The 18,232-nt window shown below is 36.4% G+C and overlaps 1 protein-coding gene across 1 annotated transcript; it reads right to left on the bottom strand.

The window, feature by feature from the left end:
* Positions 1-6,355: 6,355 nt before the first annotated feature.
* Positions 6,356-17,541, bottom strand: LOC144443552 (ethylmalonyl-CoA/methylmalonyl-CoA epimerase-like). The gene is made up of 5 exons (XM_078133080.1): positions 17,420-17,541; positions 16,954-17,053; positions 16,279-16,334; positions 11,543-11,689; positions 6,356-7,637 (listed from the first exon to the last, which is right to left on the bottom strand). Exons 1-5 carry the CDS (start codon positions 17,468-17,470, stop codon positions 7,485-7,487), a joined length of 507 nt encoding a protein of 168 aa, XP_077989206.1. The 5' UTR covers positions 17,471-17,541; the 3' UTR covers positions 6,356-7,484.
* Positions 17,542-18,232: the final 691 nt, after the last annotated feature.

Here is an 18,232-nt window from a genome sequence, read left to right as displayed (position 1 = left end):
GTTGTGTCACTAATGGATTCCTATAGTTATACAGAAACCACAAATCTTATTGGACTCGTAGTGACCTTTGAACCCCTTCCTACTCTTCAATAATGTTGAATAGATAAATGCTGTAACATATCCATTTCTTCTGCAGGTGTTCATCATAGTCACTTTACACGTACTCGTGGCATGTTCCTCCATGTTAAATGCATACTGTACACGACGAACCACATGATAATCCAACCGAGTTTTGAGCGGACACATAGTAACAACACAATACGCAAGAACAACAGATGGTTATTTCTGTAATCTTTCACGACACATACAAACTTAAGCATCAGATACTTAACGATGTAACAAGAATAAATATATCATCCACGAACTAAAAGTTTGTCATTGTATTAACTCGATCGGCAACTGAAAATAGTAACAGCTCACACTACTAGATCTTTTCCATGGCCATGTACGGCTTACATTTAAATGTTGAAAGTGGTGTCAATTTATTCACAATTGATATCATATTGAATACTTTATAATAATTGAAATTTTATTGACAGAAATGATACGCATCAACCCGGGATTTGGTAGACAAGGCTTTGTTATTTAATTATTTATTTAACTTTGACATTAGTCAGGCAGTCTACACAGGTGACGAACACTTATAAACATGGACCCCACAACCAATATACATAGAAATAAAAGACAACCGGCAAAAACTATAGTTACAATACAAGATCATAACAAATAAAACATAAAAAATTACATTCGGCGACGACTCTTTGTACAATGACAAACTGTCACCCAGGTACAGGAATTTTGTACAATGACAAACTGACACCCAGGTACAGGGATTTTGTACAATGACAAACTGACACCCAGCTGCAGGTAGAAGGATTTTGTACAGTGACAGACTGATACCCAGGTACAGGGATTTTGTACAATGACAAACTGACACCCAGGTACAGGGATTTTCTTGATCAAACTTGTTCACGAGTAGCTCATGGTAATGGTTTGCAATTAAGATTTGAAGAAGAAAGATGAATAAAGCAACATACGAATAATGCAATAATGTTTTTCTTCATGAGATTACATCAAATACGATTTATAAGGTCATTCGATAAGTTTTTAGCAATTTGAGAAGATATTTAAGGACGGGACACAGTGAAACCATTCACGGCTTACATTTTTGTGATGTCGGCTGAGAATTAGACTACAGTACACAGTGAGCTGGAAGGTCATTAAGAATGATACACGGTTTTATCACTTCATATAAATGTTACCTTTTTAAAGTCGACTGGTGTCACTGTACATTTACCAGAAATGTTTGCTATACTGACCAAACCCACTCTCGCAAACCAGAGCTGTTATTTCTTCCACGACACGGCGAAATAGAGGCTTGTCATAAAGAGGCTGTGGTTGCGACGATGACCAACCCCTTAAAATGAGAACATGGTAACAAATAAATGCATGTGTTTGAAGCAATAAGTATAGCTTCCACAAGTCTTAGATCAATTTTACCACGAACGTCGAAAATGTTCTATTAGTGGCCTTGGCAAAAAAAAATAATGAATTTAAGAATATTCTTTTGGATTTTAGTGGATGAGGCAATGGTACTAGTTGTATGGCCGTATTGGCGTGTCAATGGTGATGGTGGTAGCTTTTTTGTTAAATTTTGAAATAACTGATTACTGAACTTGTAGAAAGTTAGCGTAGCGTAATTTGGTCCATTACTTACACAGACGTTGTTGGGCTAAGCTACAGACATTGTTGCTAGGGATAGGTGTAATTCCCATTATGGGGTCTATTGGTAAACCAGTGACAACTGAAATTATTCATGGTTCAGTGCTTCTACTTTATAGCTATTCAAATTGTTCAGCGTCTTCCGTTTAGCTATCAATAGATAAGGCTTCATCAGTCCAGCCCACCTTTCCCACGCTCTGTCTTTAAGTTACTTTTAGCTTCTAGTAGGCTAAAAGTACGGCATAACTTGGTCTGTCCGATCATTGTGTCTGGCTGTATGTAAAGTACGAATAATGAGCCAATCTAAGGACCCCATTCCGACCAAATCCTCAACTTCTAATCACTGAAGGCCGCATTAGTATTCCTAGCAGACATGGCAAGACCTTGAAAGTCGACTTCTTTTAAGAATGCATGTCTCAGACTTTACTGCTTTCACCAAACAAGTCTTTGAACTCACGATCTTTGAATCTATTGCACCCATTATTTATCGATAATATTTCGCGCCAAATTCAGTATATAAAAGACACGTAGACATCTTAGCTTTAAATCGAGTGAATTACTTTAAATTGTGTAACGTTAGAACTTCGTTAATGCTAAATAAAGCGGCTTTTATATGGTACATGTTGGCGTCTTTTTAAGTCGGAGTGACCTTATTCTCCCGCGCTAGATAGAAAACAGAAATTATTTTAAAATAAAAGTGGATTAGTGACAGAAAAAAACACACCAAAAAACGACTGATTATAGATATTTATTTTTAAAAAGAGATAAATATAGAGCCGATTTCAGAGATCGCCAACTTTTCATCCTTGCACCTCGTCGCTGCATTATCTTACGTGACTTGGTGATTTAACAGGTCAGGAGATATACACATATCTTTCGAGAGTAACATTCAATATTAAGTTTATAATATCTTTGATATTATTGACGCATGTCAGTAAGGAGAGTAGAAAAAAAATATGTTGATTATTGAAAACAAATGATGCCAAAATATAACGTTTCTGGACCATGTCATATTTGATTCCTTTGAAATAACTTTAAAGAGTGCCTAATAACATGTACCCTATCATAACAGCACATACATACCTAGAGAGGCATGCATGCATACAAACAGAAGCGGAGACAAACGTCGACAGACAGACAGACAGACAGACAGACAGACAGACAGACACAGACAGACAAACAGAAACGGAGACAGACAGACAGACAGACAGACAGACAGACAGACAGACAGACAGACAGACAGACAGACAGGCAGACAGACAGACATACAGACAGACAGACAGACAGGCAGACAGACAAACAGACAGACATGGACAACAAGTCAATGGCACACTCTTCTGAAATACTTGAACAGCTATTCACATAGATATATTTGAATTGTTTAGCAACAATTTTCCTTGTTTGATGTAACATAATTAGTTATCAAATATACTATACTATAAGAGTACAAACGTCTCCAGCACTGTCGCCTACCTTGCAAGCTTGATATGTACCCTTAAATAGACACCCTCATACCCCTATAATGTATACTCCATGATTCCGCTCGCACGCACACACACACACACACACACACACACACATACATACATACATACATACATACATACATACATACATACATACATACGAATATATATTTTTATTAAACGATATCATAGTAAAACTATGCGTGCTTTGATATAATGTTACTGCAAATATCGATGGTAAGGGTGCAGAAATGACAGACATGTGCTTTGACAGAATTTAATCAATTTCACTGTCACAATGTTTATCAAGGACATGGTTGTCGTGACAAATCCAGACATGACTTATTGGTTTCTCACTTACAGTTACGTCAGAAAACGATGGATTCTAACACTAGCTTTATCAAATATCTACGTCACTATCATGATGGGTAGTGCTTTCAATAAACAACATAAGACTCGTCATAGCATTAAAACAGTACTTGTGCGTAAAATGGGAGTCATCATGCATGACGTTCGAGAAACCACCCATTCTCAAAGTTACAGAAAGAATGGAGAAGTTTCATTGGATAATGTGGGCAATGACGTCACTACGAATGCCATGCTCGTGCTGGGTCATCGACAACAATGTTTGAGACTCGTTTAAGACAAAGTAATAACGGTTTAAATTATACATTGGGTAGGAAACCAGGAAAGTGGGCAAGAGCCGGCAGCTGTCACAAAACAACAACCATTTTTAATTTCTCCATCTTTCAACCTTTTAGTATTTTTCCGTTAACTTGTATCGTATATTTCCACCTAGCCTGCCTGTGATGGTTTTATTATATTCATGAAACATAGCTGCTCCTTAGGGTTCTGTAATGCACAGAACATTTAAATGTATACGCTGATTTTATTTCTCAATAACCACAATTTAAGTCGCGGTATTAACATGCGATTTTATTTGTTCATTTTAGGGTCATCTTATATTTATGAGGTCAGAGAATAAAGTTCATTCGCAATCGTTCAATCACAAAATTAATGGTTCAAAAAACCGGGTTGTAACTGAGATCTCAAGATGACAAACCAGCGGTTTCTACTCGTGGAAAAGTGATTTCTGCCAAGTCATGTCAGCATGCAATTCATTGCTCGTTACCAGGTATATAAACATGATACCAAGACATTCAGACACGAAGTAACAAACTTTTACAACCAGTAAAGAAGAGTACCTTACGACTAATGGGACGATAGCTATTGTAAACCTTATTCTTCATAGACACTATTTTTAACAATGACATTCTCATTCATACAAGCGAATGCTAAATAACTGGTAAATAATAAGTGACAAAAGATGATATTTGTCAATGAGTCTCACTGACACGTTCAAAAAAGCGTTGTCAGTGAGTCCACTCACAAATTTGAAAAGAAGTCATTCATAGAATGAATAAAACAGGTCAGCAGGGTCAAGACCAGACTTATTCATAAGATCACACTCCTCTAAATGCGACGCGGGATAAAATTAAACATTATACATCAAATCAAGCAAATTCTCACATAACTTGCAACAATAGTAAGTAGGAAAGACATGCTGTAGAGCGTATACACATCCATATATCAGTTACTAGTACAAGTATTTGAGACAACATTCCGTTAAACTACCGTTAGGGTTTCGAGTAGAAACATTTGGCTTTGAATAATAATGATGTAAACCAAACTAACTCTGCGCCAGTGTTGTCTATGATTTTGAAAATATGAAACTTGACATATACCGTGGTCATCAAGGGAAATAATACAGTTCCTACACCCTATATGTCAACTTATCAAGGATTCAAAACATGACTTGAGGGTTCCATCTAAAATGTTTGCCTACTCTTTAGATCTTGGCGAGAAACTTTTAGTTTTCGAAAGTCTAAATACATCTGTCAAAAACATTACCATTGAATGAAACCTCGAATGCATCAACAAATACATAATTTTGTTGACCAATCGTTACAGATATCTTGTACATAAGTATCAGACCATTGAACAAGGAGCATATTTAGGATGAGAGGCAGCCACCTCAGAAGGAATATATCAAAGACAAGGGTAAATAACTCGAAAACAGAGCAAATCTAAGGTGATGGGTAGCTATCTTTAAGGCAGCATGTACAGGATAATGAGTAGACATCTCAAGCATATAGGGTGATGGGCAGCCGTCTCAGAAGAAGTATATGTGAGGATGGACAGCATATATAGGGTGATGGGCAGCTGTCTCAGAAGTGTATGTGTAGGGGATGCACAGCTCGAAAGGTATGTGTAGGATGATGGGCAGATATTATACAAGGAGTACATTTAGGGTGATAGGCAGCAAGGTGGTATAGCTATGAAGATTGGCAGTTATGTCAGAAGGAGTATCAGAGTATCTAGGGAGACTGGTGCTATCTCAGGGACATGTATATCGTGATGAGCAGGTGCTACAGAAGGAACATATCAAAGACAATGGATAGCCGTCTTAGCTAGAGTGATGCACAGCTTTATAGTGCAAGGTACAGCTATTTCAGGGGCATATTTAGGACCATGGGCAGCTCTCTTGGGATATCTAAAGATATGGCAGCTATCAAAGAAGGGGCTTATCTAGGGTATAGGCATTTATCTCAATTGGAGTATATAAAAAGGTTGATGGGCAGCTACCTCAGAAGGAATATATTTAGGCTTTGGGCAGCTATTGCTGAAGGAGCATGTGTTGGGTGATGGGTAGATATCCGAGGAGAATATCTAGGGTTATGAGCAGCTACCTTAGAAGGAACGTGCAGTATTTAGGATTATTATGGGCAGGTATCTCTAAAGGAACATATCTAGGGTTATGGGAGCTATTGTCTCAGAAGGAACATATTTACAGTGATTGGCATCTATCTCTGAAGGAGCGAATCCAGGGTGTTTCACTGCTGTCTCTGAACGAAGGTTATTGGTATAAATGACCCAAGGATGAGTGTGAGGAAAAAAGTACATAAGTGAGAAACAAATCATGTAACCACAATGCAAAGTGAACTTTGGCAAAACTAGCTTCTCTGAAGATATTGTGTAATCATTGATAGCATAACCAGTCAAGTAAAATATTGCAATGTCAATGAATCACAGTACAAAAACGATGTGATCAGCAAGATCTTTACTTGAGTCCATAACCTTAACCAGATATACAATGTATAGTGGCATTATATGGTTATATTCAATGCTTTCAGGATACAAATTAAAAATTGGTAAATTATTTTATAAAATACAATAATTCGTAGCAAAATGTTACACACCTATAAGACTAAAAGGTTATGAAGTAATACACAAAATCCAGGTGATATAGGCTGCAATTGATGACCTGTTTGCATGTATCTACTAGTGAGGTGTGGGTTACTGATAAAGTTGTGTTAACTGACTGGTAAAGTAAGTTATTTTTTTTACATGGAAAGTTAGCCAGATACACAGATATATCTTACTCAGATGATAAATTTATATCCAATAATACATATTGGAACTAAAAAACATGTACATGCACAAACACTAATTGATATGCATATATGGAAGCATACACAGTCGTAGTACTGTTACTATTCTTTACTTGTTATGATTGTGGTCTTTTCCCTTTTCTAGTTAATAATTTCATAGTGACAAACAAGCCTGATAGGCTGGATGATTTATTTATCTTCAGTTCTTTTTATTGGTAATTTGTAAGTGTATATTCACAGGTCACTATAATAAAGTACTACTTATTTACACTGTACAAATGCATGCATAGTCAAACATGGAGAAAAACAATCTCTTTCTGATATCAATTTTTATCTCTCTTTTCAAAAAAAAAATATTATGTGTCACATTATCATATGCTGTCTTTGCATCAATTACCACAGAGACTGTTAGACATTCATTTCTGTACAGCACATATACCTTTCTTCTATTTCCACCTCCAGGTGTGGTACCAGTGACCAGTGCTGGAAACAAGGCCCCACTTTAGACCCATTTATGACCAAAAATCAATACCCCATTTCAGACCATTACAGGCTTTTAAAAGATGAAAGTTTAGACCCAAATACATTTTCCTTAGGAGGCAACATTTGGGGCAGTTATGATTTGGTAAAGGACAATGGACCACATATTAAACCAAGTAAAATCGAAAATAATGCAAAGTGGACCCAAAAGGGCTAGAAAACCCACCACAAAGAGCGACACATATACATGGGAGTAGCCCTCTCCCCAGGTGTTCACTATCTCTGTCTACCCACTAGGCTATCTATGTACTATCATACTCGTCTCCACTACAATGGTTTCTAAAAATGTCTGATTATTGACAAACTATGCCTCTTCAAGTTCTACCAAAACACCACCACAATCTTTTGGGTGTAGAAAAATGACAGGTTTTCCATGGGCACCAATCCGTGGTTCTTTGCTCAAAGCACGAACTTTATGTTCAGCAAGGTCCTTCATTGCTCCTTTGATATTGTCCACCTAAAAATAAATGACAGAAAAGGCTTATAATACTTAGTGTCATTATACTAAGATAGACATGATAAACGTACTAGGTGGTGAATGTCACTGCTGTTCATCTTACAATGTATTAGACAGCAAGACACCTTCACAGCTTGATTCTCTCTACTAATTAATACTAAGTCATACAATGGCAAACCTGGTATAAGCTGGATCTATAACCTTTTTTACTTGAGTGAACATACTTACATAAAACTTTGATTACACTATTGATGCATGCCTTCGATGGCAGTAAAATCATTTAGTATTGTTAGAGTAGTTGATGGCACAATAAGGGTGTCTTCAACATGTCAGTATATTTATTTCTTACATGCCTCATATATTCGAACAATGTATGATACAATGTTTTCTATAGCAAAAGTGATGGCGACGTAGCAGTCCATAAATCAACCTAAACTGTTTTCTATATTGACAGAAATCAAACTGGAACTATTTTGCTAGATTACAAAGACAAACAGTTTCGTTTGCAGTTGTTGATTAGTAAACGTACATGTTATAGTCTCTGTCAGAATATTTAATTTGCATAAAGTAAATATATCACAATAGTTTATCAATGTAACTTTGTCCTATTGTCCTAATGCATGTCCATAAGCCAGGACAACCACAGGTGATCAATAGTTACATGTGAAACAACAATATTTGACACATACAGAGTAATAGTTAGATATCATTCATTTTTGTTCCTGGAATGAGACTCACTTGCATGAATCCGTTGATACTTCTGTTTGAGTTCTCACTGTGTGGATACAATTCATGCTGGTGTACATGTAACATGTGCTGTTGGAACAAGCTAGCTTTTCAAAATAACTGCTCACATGGTAAACAGCTGATACAATACTACACCGCTATCACCTTTGATATTGGTAATTGCTGACATTTTTTGCAAGTCAGATGTGGAATGTGATGAATTCAGAACTCCAAAGGCTGTCCTACACCAGATCTGCAGGGTTATTGTGTATGATGTCGACCATGCCATGAAACGCAGGAAACTTTTCTCTCTGAAAATTATGCAATGAAGTTGACCGCGTAATAGCATATCTAAATATAGTAATCAGTCATTGTTTTTATAGCAATGAATCTCAAATTAAGCAGGACATTCAGGGCACAAGTCAAGTTTTATTCTTTTTTTAAATTTCTTGATATGAATTTTTTATCAGTGCATTGGTTAGTTCACTGATATGCAAATTTGAGTCGTTGATATGCAAATACCAAGTTCCATTCTACTGTTGGTACAAACATTAATCAAAAGTTGCAAATGCCAATATTGGTTTATTTGTATAAAAGTCTAAATGAGTTTACATACAGAACTTTGGATTATCTCATTCCATCTTTATGCTAATACCAATCACACAGACTAATAAAGTAGAATAGACAGACAGACAGACAGACAGACAGACAGACAGATGGCTAGTCACCTAGCCAGTCAGACATACCAGTGCATATAGTCAGTCATGATAGACAAGTTGGGACTATGTCTAGGGAAAGTTCTAGTGAAGCAAAGTATTTACTTCGACAGAGACTATCACAGTATTTCTTATTTGCTACACAACCCCAACTGAAAAAGTCTTGGCAGTCATGTGAAAGGCAAGGCAAAATATGGTCAGTACATTCTGGGCTTGTATTTTTGTCCCCGATGGCAATGACTAACATTTTATTTACAGCAATTAGTGGGCTGCATATGGTTAAATAAATCAATGGACATTAGAAATCACTCAAGTAGTTGGCTCTTGCGAATTCTGAAAATTGTTCAACAACTTTAGCAAAAATATATTTTGATGGAAGAAAATTTTACTCACAAATCTAAAAGGAGAAAGTCTGGAGTTTCAAATGGAAGTTTATGAATAGTGTTTGCTTATATAAACCTTGTTGTTGTGCATAATTCCCTGCTAACTTGGGTACATACTACACTAACCACTATGGTTGTCACCTGTGGCAATCCAAAGCTACTATATAAATGTAGTGGACAGATTCATCAAGTGTCTGTCTAAACCACTCAATGAGTTCCTAAGGTCACATTCTTTTAAACCCTCTCTATTGCATTGTGTTGTAAATCTTAAAGAACCCATTCACAAATCTCCTGGGATAGAAGTGTACAACTATTCCTGTGCAATCAAGTAACATACATTAATATACGATAAGCTGTGATCTAGACCTCATAGTGCTCATTTAGTATCTATAGTCATTTTCATACGTTCCTACCACCTGGCATTCTTTCAATATCCTATATGATTTTTAGAAATTACAAGTACACTCCTCGTACACTCATCCATGTCTGTTTAATAATTCCCATTTATTTTAATGTCACAAGAGACTGTCATTCCATTGGTTTTTCTGGCAAGATCAGACATGACTCCATTGATGTGAAATGCAACTCTCCAACTTACACAGATATATAATTAAGGCTGCAGCATTGGCAGGAGCAATGAAGCATGTTAAATAGTTACCACTCATCCATACTGACACAAGACCCCTTTACTGCTCAGCCAACCGCTACCACCCATTGATTAAGGAATTGATAAACCCATAAGACTTCCAGCTTTTGAAAGCATTAAGAGTATCAAGAGTAGTAATGTTCAAAAAGCTGATTGTTTGGGTCACTGTTACTTGGGAAAGTATAAAGGACAATTACCATAGAGATATATATATAAAATAGATGTTTGCTTGAAGTGGTTTTACTTGGGAAAGTATAAGATGATCATTAGCAAAGAGATATAAGTAAAATAAGTTTTTGTTCACTTGGGAGAAAACAACACCATTTGCATGGAGAGATCAATTATTTGAAAATAAATCTTTGTTTGGGTTGGTTTCACTTGAGAAAGTATAAGACCATTGGTATGGAGCCATGAGTAAATAGATGTTTGTTTGAATCAATGTCACTTGGGAAAATATAAACTCCAATGGAAAGTGTTATAAGTATGCCATCAGATATCAAGACATCACTTGTATAAATGTGATTCCATTCTATACAATGTTTGATTCAAATTATATGATAAAGCAGTAAATAGTAAGATGTAGACAATGGTCAAAATGTACAAACATACATTACAACTGACACTGTGAATGATTTGAAATTTACACTCTGTTTGATGGGATATCACTATAATAGTGCAAAGTAACTATCGGTACAACTGGCATGTATTCCTAACTTATCTCTATTTGAAATTGATGAGAAATGGTTTAAGTGAACAGCAACTGCTAACACAACTAGCAAGTACTCCAAACTTACACTCTGTTTGTAGCGGACAGCAACAGCCACTACACGTGGCATTACATGTATTCATAACTTGTACTCTGTGTGCTGGGAAATGACTACAGTGGACAGAAACTGTCGCTACCACTGGCATGTATTCATAACTTATACTCTGTGTGATGGGAAATGGCTACAGTGGACAGCAACTGCTACTTCTTGCATTGGTAAGTATTCATAATTTATACTCTGTGTGATGGGAAATGGCTACAGTGGACAGCAACTGCCACTTCCATTGGTAAGTATTCATAACTTATACTGTGTGTGATGGGAAATGATTACAGTGGACAGCAACTGCTGCTATGACATACTATATGAGATACATCTAATATTTACTCTTTATCTGATCATGGTACTAATATTATTATCTCATCACGTAATGATGGCTTTTGAACAAGTTCTGAGCATTGGCAGTGTATTAGTGTCTTTGTTGTTTTAATTTGTCATTTAGCCAATACAAATTCAAAATGAATATGCTACACAATTATCAGAATGGTTGAAAACTAAAATAATGAGGACTGCAGTTAATGAAAGTTAACATGCTGTCAACATTGCAATCCTTCTCCTGGTTTTATCACCTGTCCTCAATATGCTAAAATTATTGAAAAGTTATTCTCACCTCTATGCATATATGATGCATTCCACCACCTGGTTTCTTGTCAAGGAAACCTTGAATTGGGCTTTTGTCTCCCAGTGGATAAAGAAGTTCTAGTTTACTGTTTCCCAGAAGAATAAAGACAGTTGTTACTCCATGTTCTGGTAAATCCTACAAATGATATAGAAAATATCCAGTTCATATTCATCATCTTAATCAGTGGCATTGAACACTTCAATGCCTGTAGATAAAGGTAAGTGTTGTTTGTAACTGTTGTAACAGTAATTGCAACCGATCAAGAAAGTATATGCATGCCAGTGGTCACTCTTACATTCATTGGTCATCTGTGTATGGATGTCAGTAGTCACTCTATGGATGTCAGTGGTCATTATGTGTATGGATATCAGTGGTCACTCTGTGTGCACGTCTATGGTCATTCTATTTATGTAACAACAGTCCCTTTCTTTATGCATGTCAGAGATCACTTTGTATGTATATCAGTGGTCACTTTCTCTATGTACGTCTGTTGTCACTATATGCATGTTAATGGTCACTCTATGCATGTCAGTGGTCACTGTATGTATGTCAATGGTCACTATGTATTTCAGTGGTAACTCTGTGCACGGCAGTCGTCATCTTCATATACATGTCAGTAGTCACTGCAGTGGTGACTATGGATATCGGTGGTCACTGTATGTATATCAGTGGTTACTATGGATATCAGTGGTCACTATGGATATTAGTGGTCACTCTCTTCATGTATGTCATGTCACTGGTTACTCTGTATATGTACACTCCGTATTTATATCAATGGTCATTCACTGTACTGATGTCAGGGGTCATTCTCTGTCATTATCATTTATCATTGGTCAGATATCATTTTCTGAATTCTCCTATATGCATGACATAAAAGTGTTCCATATGTACAATATTTGTTTTCCAAATCTAAGTACATTTTCTAATCACATTGATAGATACCGATACCATTTCCCATGCATGAATTTCAAAACTTTCAATCAATCGATCAATGAATTGATTTCACACGGAGAAAAAATTGACCCAAATAGTACATCATTGTTGTTTAGATTTGAATGCAATTTATACTAACACCTCCACTGCTATGGGTGTGACTGCAAGCTATATGTATATACAACACTGAAACTTTTGACAGATCTTTGTATCAACAGGGATTCATACTGAGCAATGAAACCTAGGGTAAAGAATGTACAGACATTGATGTGTACAAACTGGTACAAATTATTGTTCCACTTTCTATGCAGTGCCTGTACCTAGAGTTTGTGAGTCAGACACATCTATAGTAATGCTTCCGAAGACTAACAATAACTAATTGAACACTCTCATTCACCTAACCATGTTTGATATGAAAGAATGTATACTGCTTTGACTTGTCTTGAAAATTTAACACTAACTAGCATCAATTTTTTCATAACTTTGTGACTTTATTTGACTGCCTTACTTTTATTCTCGTATTGGTTTATTTTTTGACAAGGCTATCAATATATAGAAACTCTGTTTACAGTTTGATGTAACAAAACTATTTATATATGAATTATTCATATGGTATGAAATTTGGCTATTTATAACTTTGACAACTTTCATTGGAATGATGAGTGAGTTTCAGATGACTTTTGTTGGAATGTCAGTCCAGTACAGTGAGTTCGATAACTTTTTGTTGGAATGACAGTCCAGTCCAGTAGAGTGAGTTAGACGACTTTGGAATGACAGTTCAACACAGTGAGTGAGTTAGATGACTTTGGAATGACAGTCCAATACAGTGAGTGAGTTAGATGACTTTGGAATGACAGTCCAATACAGTGAGTGAGTTAGATGACTTTGGAATGAAGGGCAGTTGGGTTATAGATTACTAGATTGCTTTTATAGGAGTGACAACCTAGTGCAGTGAGTTATCTTTCACAGGTCAGCTGTGCTCTTTCTCACAGGCTAAGTTTTTACTTTCAAAACAAACAAGGTGTGTATGCTGACTGATTCACTGTCGGCAGTCTATGAGTTTCTCTACAATGGTAATGTCATAGTAAAATTTTACAAGGCATGGTTTTGCTGGAGATTTATTGAATGTGCCATTTTGTTAGACCAGCTGTTAGAACCATAAGTCAAAATGAACTGAGGATTGCTGACTTGCTGTCTACACCCGTTGACAGGTAAAACACATTAGACAAGTCATTTCAGGTTAACAACCTTCAATACGGTCACCAAAAATTGAACATTGCTGGATTATTCCACTTTCTGGATTCAGGTTTGCTAAAAATTGAACAGCAGGAATTCAAACTCTGTACATTATGTCTAAGGTTTACAGACTACACTACTTTCATGTCCAGGTATGTCAATGTAATGTGGAGCTACCACAGTGTCTAAAATGAATAACATGCCATATGTTACTACAGAAACACACCATCAGCACTCCCCTGTTGACCAAATGGTATGTCTTGCCCCCCTGCTTCAGGTGTTGAAATGTGATTTATGCCATCAGAGAATAGGAGTTACAAATCTCTTTAGATGAGTTAAAAGTCCCCGAAGGGAAGGCCTCAAGGCAGGTCACCAAACACAATGGATAACCACCCAATTGAATGGCTTGCTAGTATTCTTTTCAACTATTATACTAGTGGCACTGTTTGGTTGCTCACATATCTTTCTTATTTCAATCAAATGCTTGGAGTGGTAGTTTTTTAGCTGGGACTTGGTTGATACGTTTCTTTTAAAGACTCTAACAAATGCCCTGCATGATACATGTTACTATGGTAACCGAAAAAAGAACCCCAAAAATATCAATTTTAGCGGCATATTAATTTACCATTGATATCATGAACAATGATCTCATAGATGATGACTAAGCATTAATATAGATGACTAAAAACTGAGGTATTTGAAGAAATTTTGGGTTTCTAAGCCCAAGGTTATACATTTGGAGAGTCTTACTGTAAAAGGTGTTTGAACCATACCACTGAAATCTATACAACTCATGTGTGATTCATAAAAGGGTTTTGTCATTTGCCTCGTGACAACAGTAATATGAAGAAACCAATATTGAGAGCTTTCACAAAATTAAAGACACAGCTTTTAGGAAATTACTGTCAATCATAAAGTAGATTTGGTCCATTATTCCATATTTGGTTTTAATAGGCAGGGCTTGATATGCAACAATCTACTGCATGCCATATACCATATTTGGTCATAGCATGCTGGGCTTGACACAGAGCATTACTGCAGAGCTGAACATACCCATGTATTTTTCAATGGGCATTATATAAGCATGTGATATCAAGGTCATGTATTTAAAGACTGATTGATAAAGTTACTACTCACAGTGACAACTTTCATATGGGGATAGATTTTTGGTGAAAACAGTTTTTCTGGCTAAGCTCATATTAATCCAATGTAATCCTTTTGGCTCCACTGATAAGATAACACTAATGTGAGAACCTAGGATTGAAACCTTGGTCTTTAAAAGCTCAGTTTTTTGTGCTCTTGAAGTTATATATTTTTGCCTGTTTGGGAAATTTTTAGACCTCAGTTGTCTAAAACTGGAGATGTTATTGGAGATGACACACCTCTAAAAACAAATACTGAAAGACAAGAAGACTTGAGGACCAGCAGTATTGACTGTATGCACTCAGAGACATCTTGCCTAGTTTTATTATTCATCTCAATCTGTCCTGTTTTTACTATTTATCAGCTGTTGTTCTGCCTACATTTATAGCAAATAAATCCCTGAGGGCTTACTATTTACAACACTACACTGAAAGGCTAGCTAGTGATTAAATTTGATGATCCATCCATGCATGTTTGAATCAGAAATTGAACAGTGCCCTCAACGTTAAATCCTATAAACAAAGTAACTGATAGAGAAGGTCGTTGAGGGCACAATGTACTCTGCAACCACAAATAATACAAGAGATCAGGGGCGCGTTCGGTAGTCAAAACGTTTTGTCATTGTTTGGCCAGGGTGCCCTGGCCCTGTTCCGAACCGTATAATGCATGTTGCGCGTGAAAAACAAAAGATGGCGGCACATTCAAACAGAAGATTGTCGCATTTTGTGTACATTCAGCACTCATCACTGAAAAGATGACGCGCATAGTTAAATCACTCCTTTGCAGTACTGTCAGGATACTAGAATGCCTAAAAAAAGGCCTGCTATGTATGCATACACTATTCTTACACTAACGAAGTGATCTTTGACCTGTGACCTGACCCCAAGTTTATCTTGCATTGCTCAATGTACGTCAAATCGATCATACCATTATGCTGACGGGTATTTGTATTTCTAAATACCGTTGCCAATTGTAAATTACCAATTCCATGAACTTTTTTGTAGTGCGGAATCAAAACTAATGTGCACTAAATATTCCTACACAAAAACTCAAGTTCGCCGATGAAGTGAGAATTCGTGGCCGCCATCTTGGCTTTTGGCGAGTCACCTCACTCTTCCGCCTTCCTTTGTCCCAGGTTGCCCACGAAAAACTATGACAATTAGTCGTTTGGGAACAAAACGTTTTGAAACGTCCGCGGGCGTTTTGTATACCGAACGCGCCCCAGATGGCATTATAGGGCGATGCATTTTCACCCTCTTTAGATGGCTACATTTTCAGCCAGATAAACAATAAACATTTTTCAGAAACTTTCCCTATAAGCCATAGATATTGAAAATATGAACAGTTTGAGGAGATATGACAACCATCTCACAACCCTCTCCCTCTCACAGGTAGCAGTCTATAATTCTTACCATAGGTTCACTAACTTCGGCTCCTAAAACATCTCTGTACAAAGCTGTGGCCTTCTCTGGGACAAAGAGTTAGAAAAACAGAAATTATTTATAATATAAACAAACTATGCAAGTAGTACAAGGAATATGTTACATTTGAAACATGAATCAAAGTATGGCATGGAGAAAGCAAAGGATCATGGACAAAGTAGCCCAGAGACTTGTCTTGATGTGAAGATCTCAAGAAATTCTTTACACCAAGGCATTAAAGTGGTCATATGGATGATGATTGGGGTATTTATAAAACAATTTTATTATGGCTTCCTATTTGAAAAAATCATTGTGAAACAACATATGCCAAGTCCTTGTTTGTATCTCAATAACACAAGATTAATAAAATGTGTAAAATGTTTGTTATTGTATGTACAATGACATTTTACACATTTTTTGTTAGCTTTTTTTTGCAATGTATTGAGTTTGTGTAATTCGCAACAAAGAAAATGTGAGATGTAAAAATATTGTGTAGCCTAATTCAAACACTATACTCTCCCTAATTTGGTCGTACCTTTACTATTTACTACATGGAATGTTTATATTTTTTCTAACATATTGATACTTTTATCAACCTGAATTAGACTCCTCAGATTCTAAACATAAATGTTCTAATGTCTCAACTTTACTAGAACACTAATTTACCTAGATTCGGTACTGCTATAGCCACATGGTTCAACTTTCCAAGGTTCCATATTTTATCTGTATTCTTAGTGCAGTATGACTGGATACCAGCAACAGATGGCTAAATCAAAATAAAAAGATTTCAATTAGTTTGTACAGCTATCAATTACAGTCCTATATATTTTACTCATTGTCTGTTAAAAAGAACAAAGTCTATTTATGCCTTACATTAGACTGTCAAAAAAATTTGTTTTTTCAAAATTTATACCATACAACACTCTCTGGTAGTATGTGTAGCGTAATAAAGATCATATATCACATGTAACAAAAAATTACTGTACTGTGTGATATTCGTGTGTGGTAACATTAGTGTGAAATTTGGTGTGACTAAGAAATATGCAACAATACCGATACCACAACGGCTCAAGCTACACGAGATGTGTAAGGCCTTGGCAACAACATGCTATCTAAAATAATTCATACTTACGATGTGTTTTAGTTGTAAGACGGCTCTGGACAAACTACGAAGCATCGCCATTGCACTCAGTACAGCTGACAGTATTATAGTACAGCACCTAGCCTAGTATTTGAAACCTTGCGACAAAGTGTACACGATAAGGTCAAAGGGTGAACATGACCCCCCAAGTTTATTGAAATTCTCACTTTGTCAGCTAGTCGCGTGTAATACTCCCTTGCATGATACGCGATACGTGAATGACCATATGATCACTGTCTGGAACCAGATTTAAACTGAATGCCTTCCGTAAGGGTCTAATCTTGCAATTTCATGATTTATGCAAGAAATTTAGCTCTATATCTGTGATTTTTCAAGTCCCAATGAAAGTTAGTTGTCAGCACAGGAAAGCTTGCCATCCTCGACTTCACTTGGCTTTCGTGATATCGATCCCCTACATACCCGGGATATGCACACCCGTTTAATTGCTACCTCAGGGAAGACAACTGCAGAACTAATCATGAACAATTAACAAAAGAATTTGTGTTGTCACACCACTTTTAGGCAACGTTTCCTGACCACAAACAACAACTTTCTTTTGTGTGGCCATGGCATCTAATTACCGAAATATGCCAATAAATTATTAAAAATTAAGGCTAAATCGATAATATTTTCAGGACAGATGCGCTTTGGTATAGCAAATGTATGTACCAAGTTATAATGAATTTGAAGCATGCATTCTCGAGATATGGCCTAATTACCGAAAAGCATTAATTACATAAATTGCTCATTAATATTCATGGAATGTTTACCAAAACCTAATAAGTTCTTGCCATTACCCTACGG

The sequence above is a fragment of the Glandiceps talaboti genome, chromosome 12 (assembly GCF_964340395.1).
Source record: "Glandiceps talaboti chromosome 12, keGlaTala1.1, whole genome shotgun sequence".
Taxonomy (NCBI): Eukaryota; Metazoa; Hemichordata; class Enteropneusta; family Spengelidae; genus Glandiceps; species Glandiceps talaboti.
This window is presented reverse-complemented; position numbering and strand designations above follow the sequence as displayed.

Bases quoted from the DNA above. Each gene is read 5' to 3' on its own strand.
- LOC144443552 (XM_078133080.1), bottom strand. From the start codon at position 17,470: ATGGCGATGCTTCGTAGTTTGTCCAGAGCCGTCTTACAACTAAAACAC. The intron at 11,690-16,278 runs GTAAGAATTATA...TATCATTTGTAG, and splicing joins CCGAAGTTAGTGAACCTATG to GATTTACCAGAACATGGAGT. The intron at 7,638-11,542 runs GTGAGAATAACT...ATTTATTTTTAG, and splicing joins TGCATCATATATGCATAGAG to GTGGACAATATCAAAGGAGC.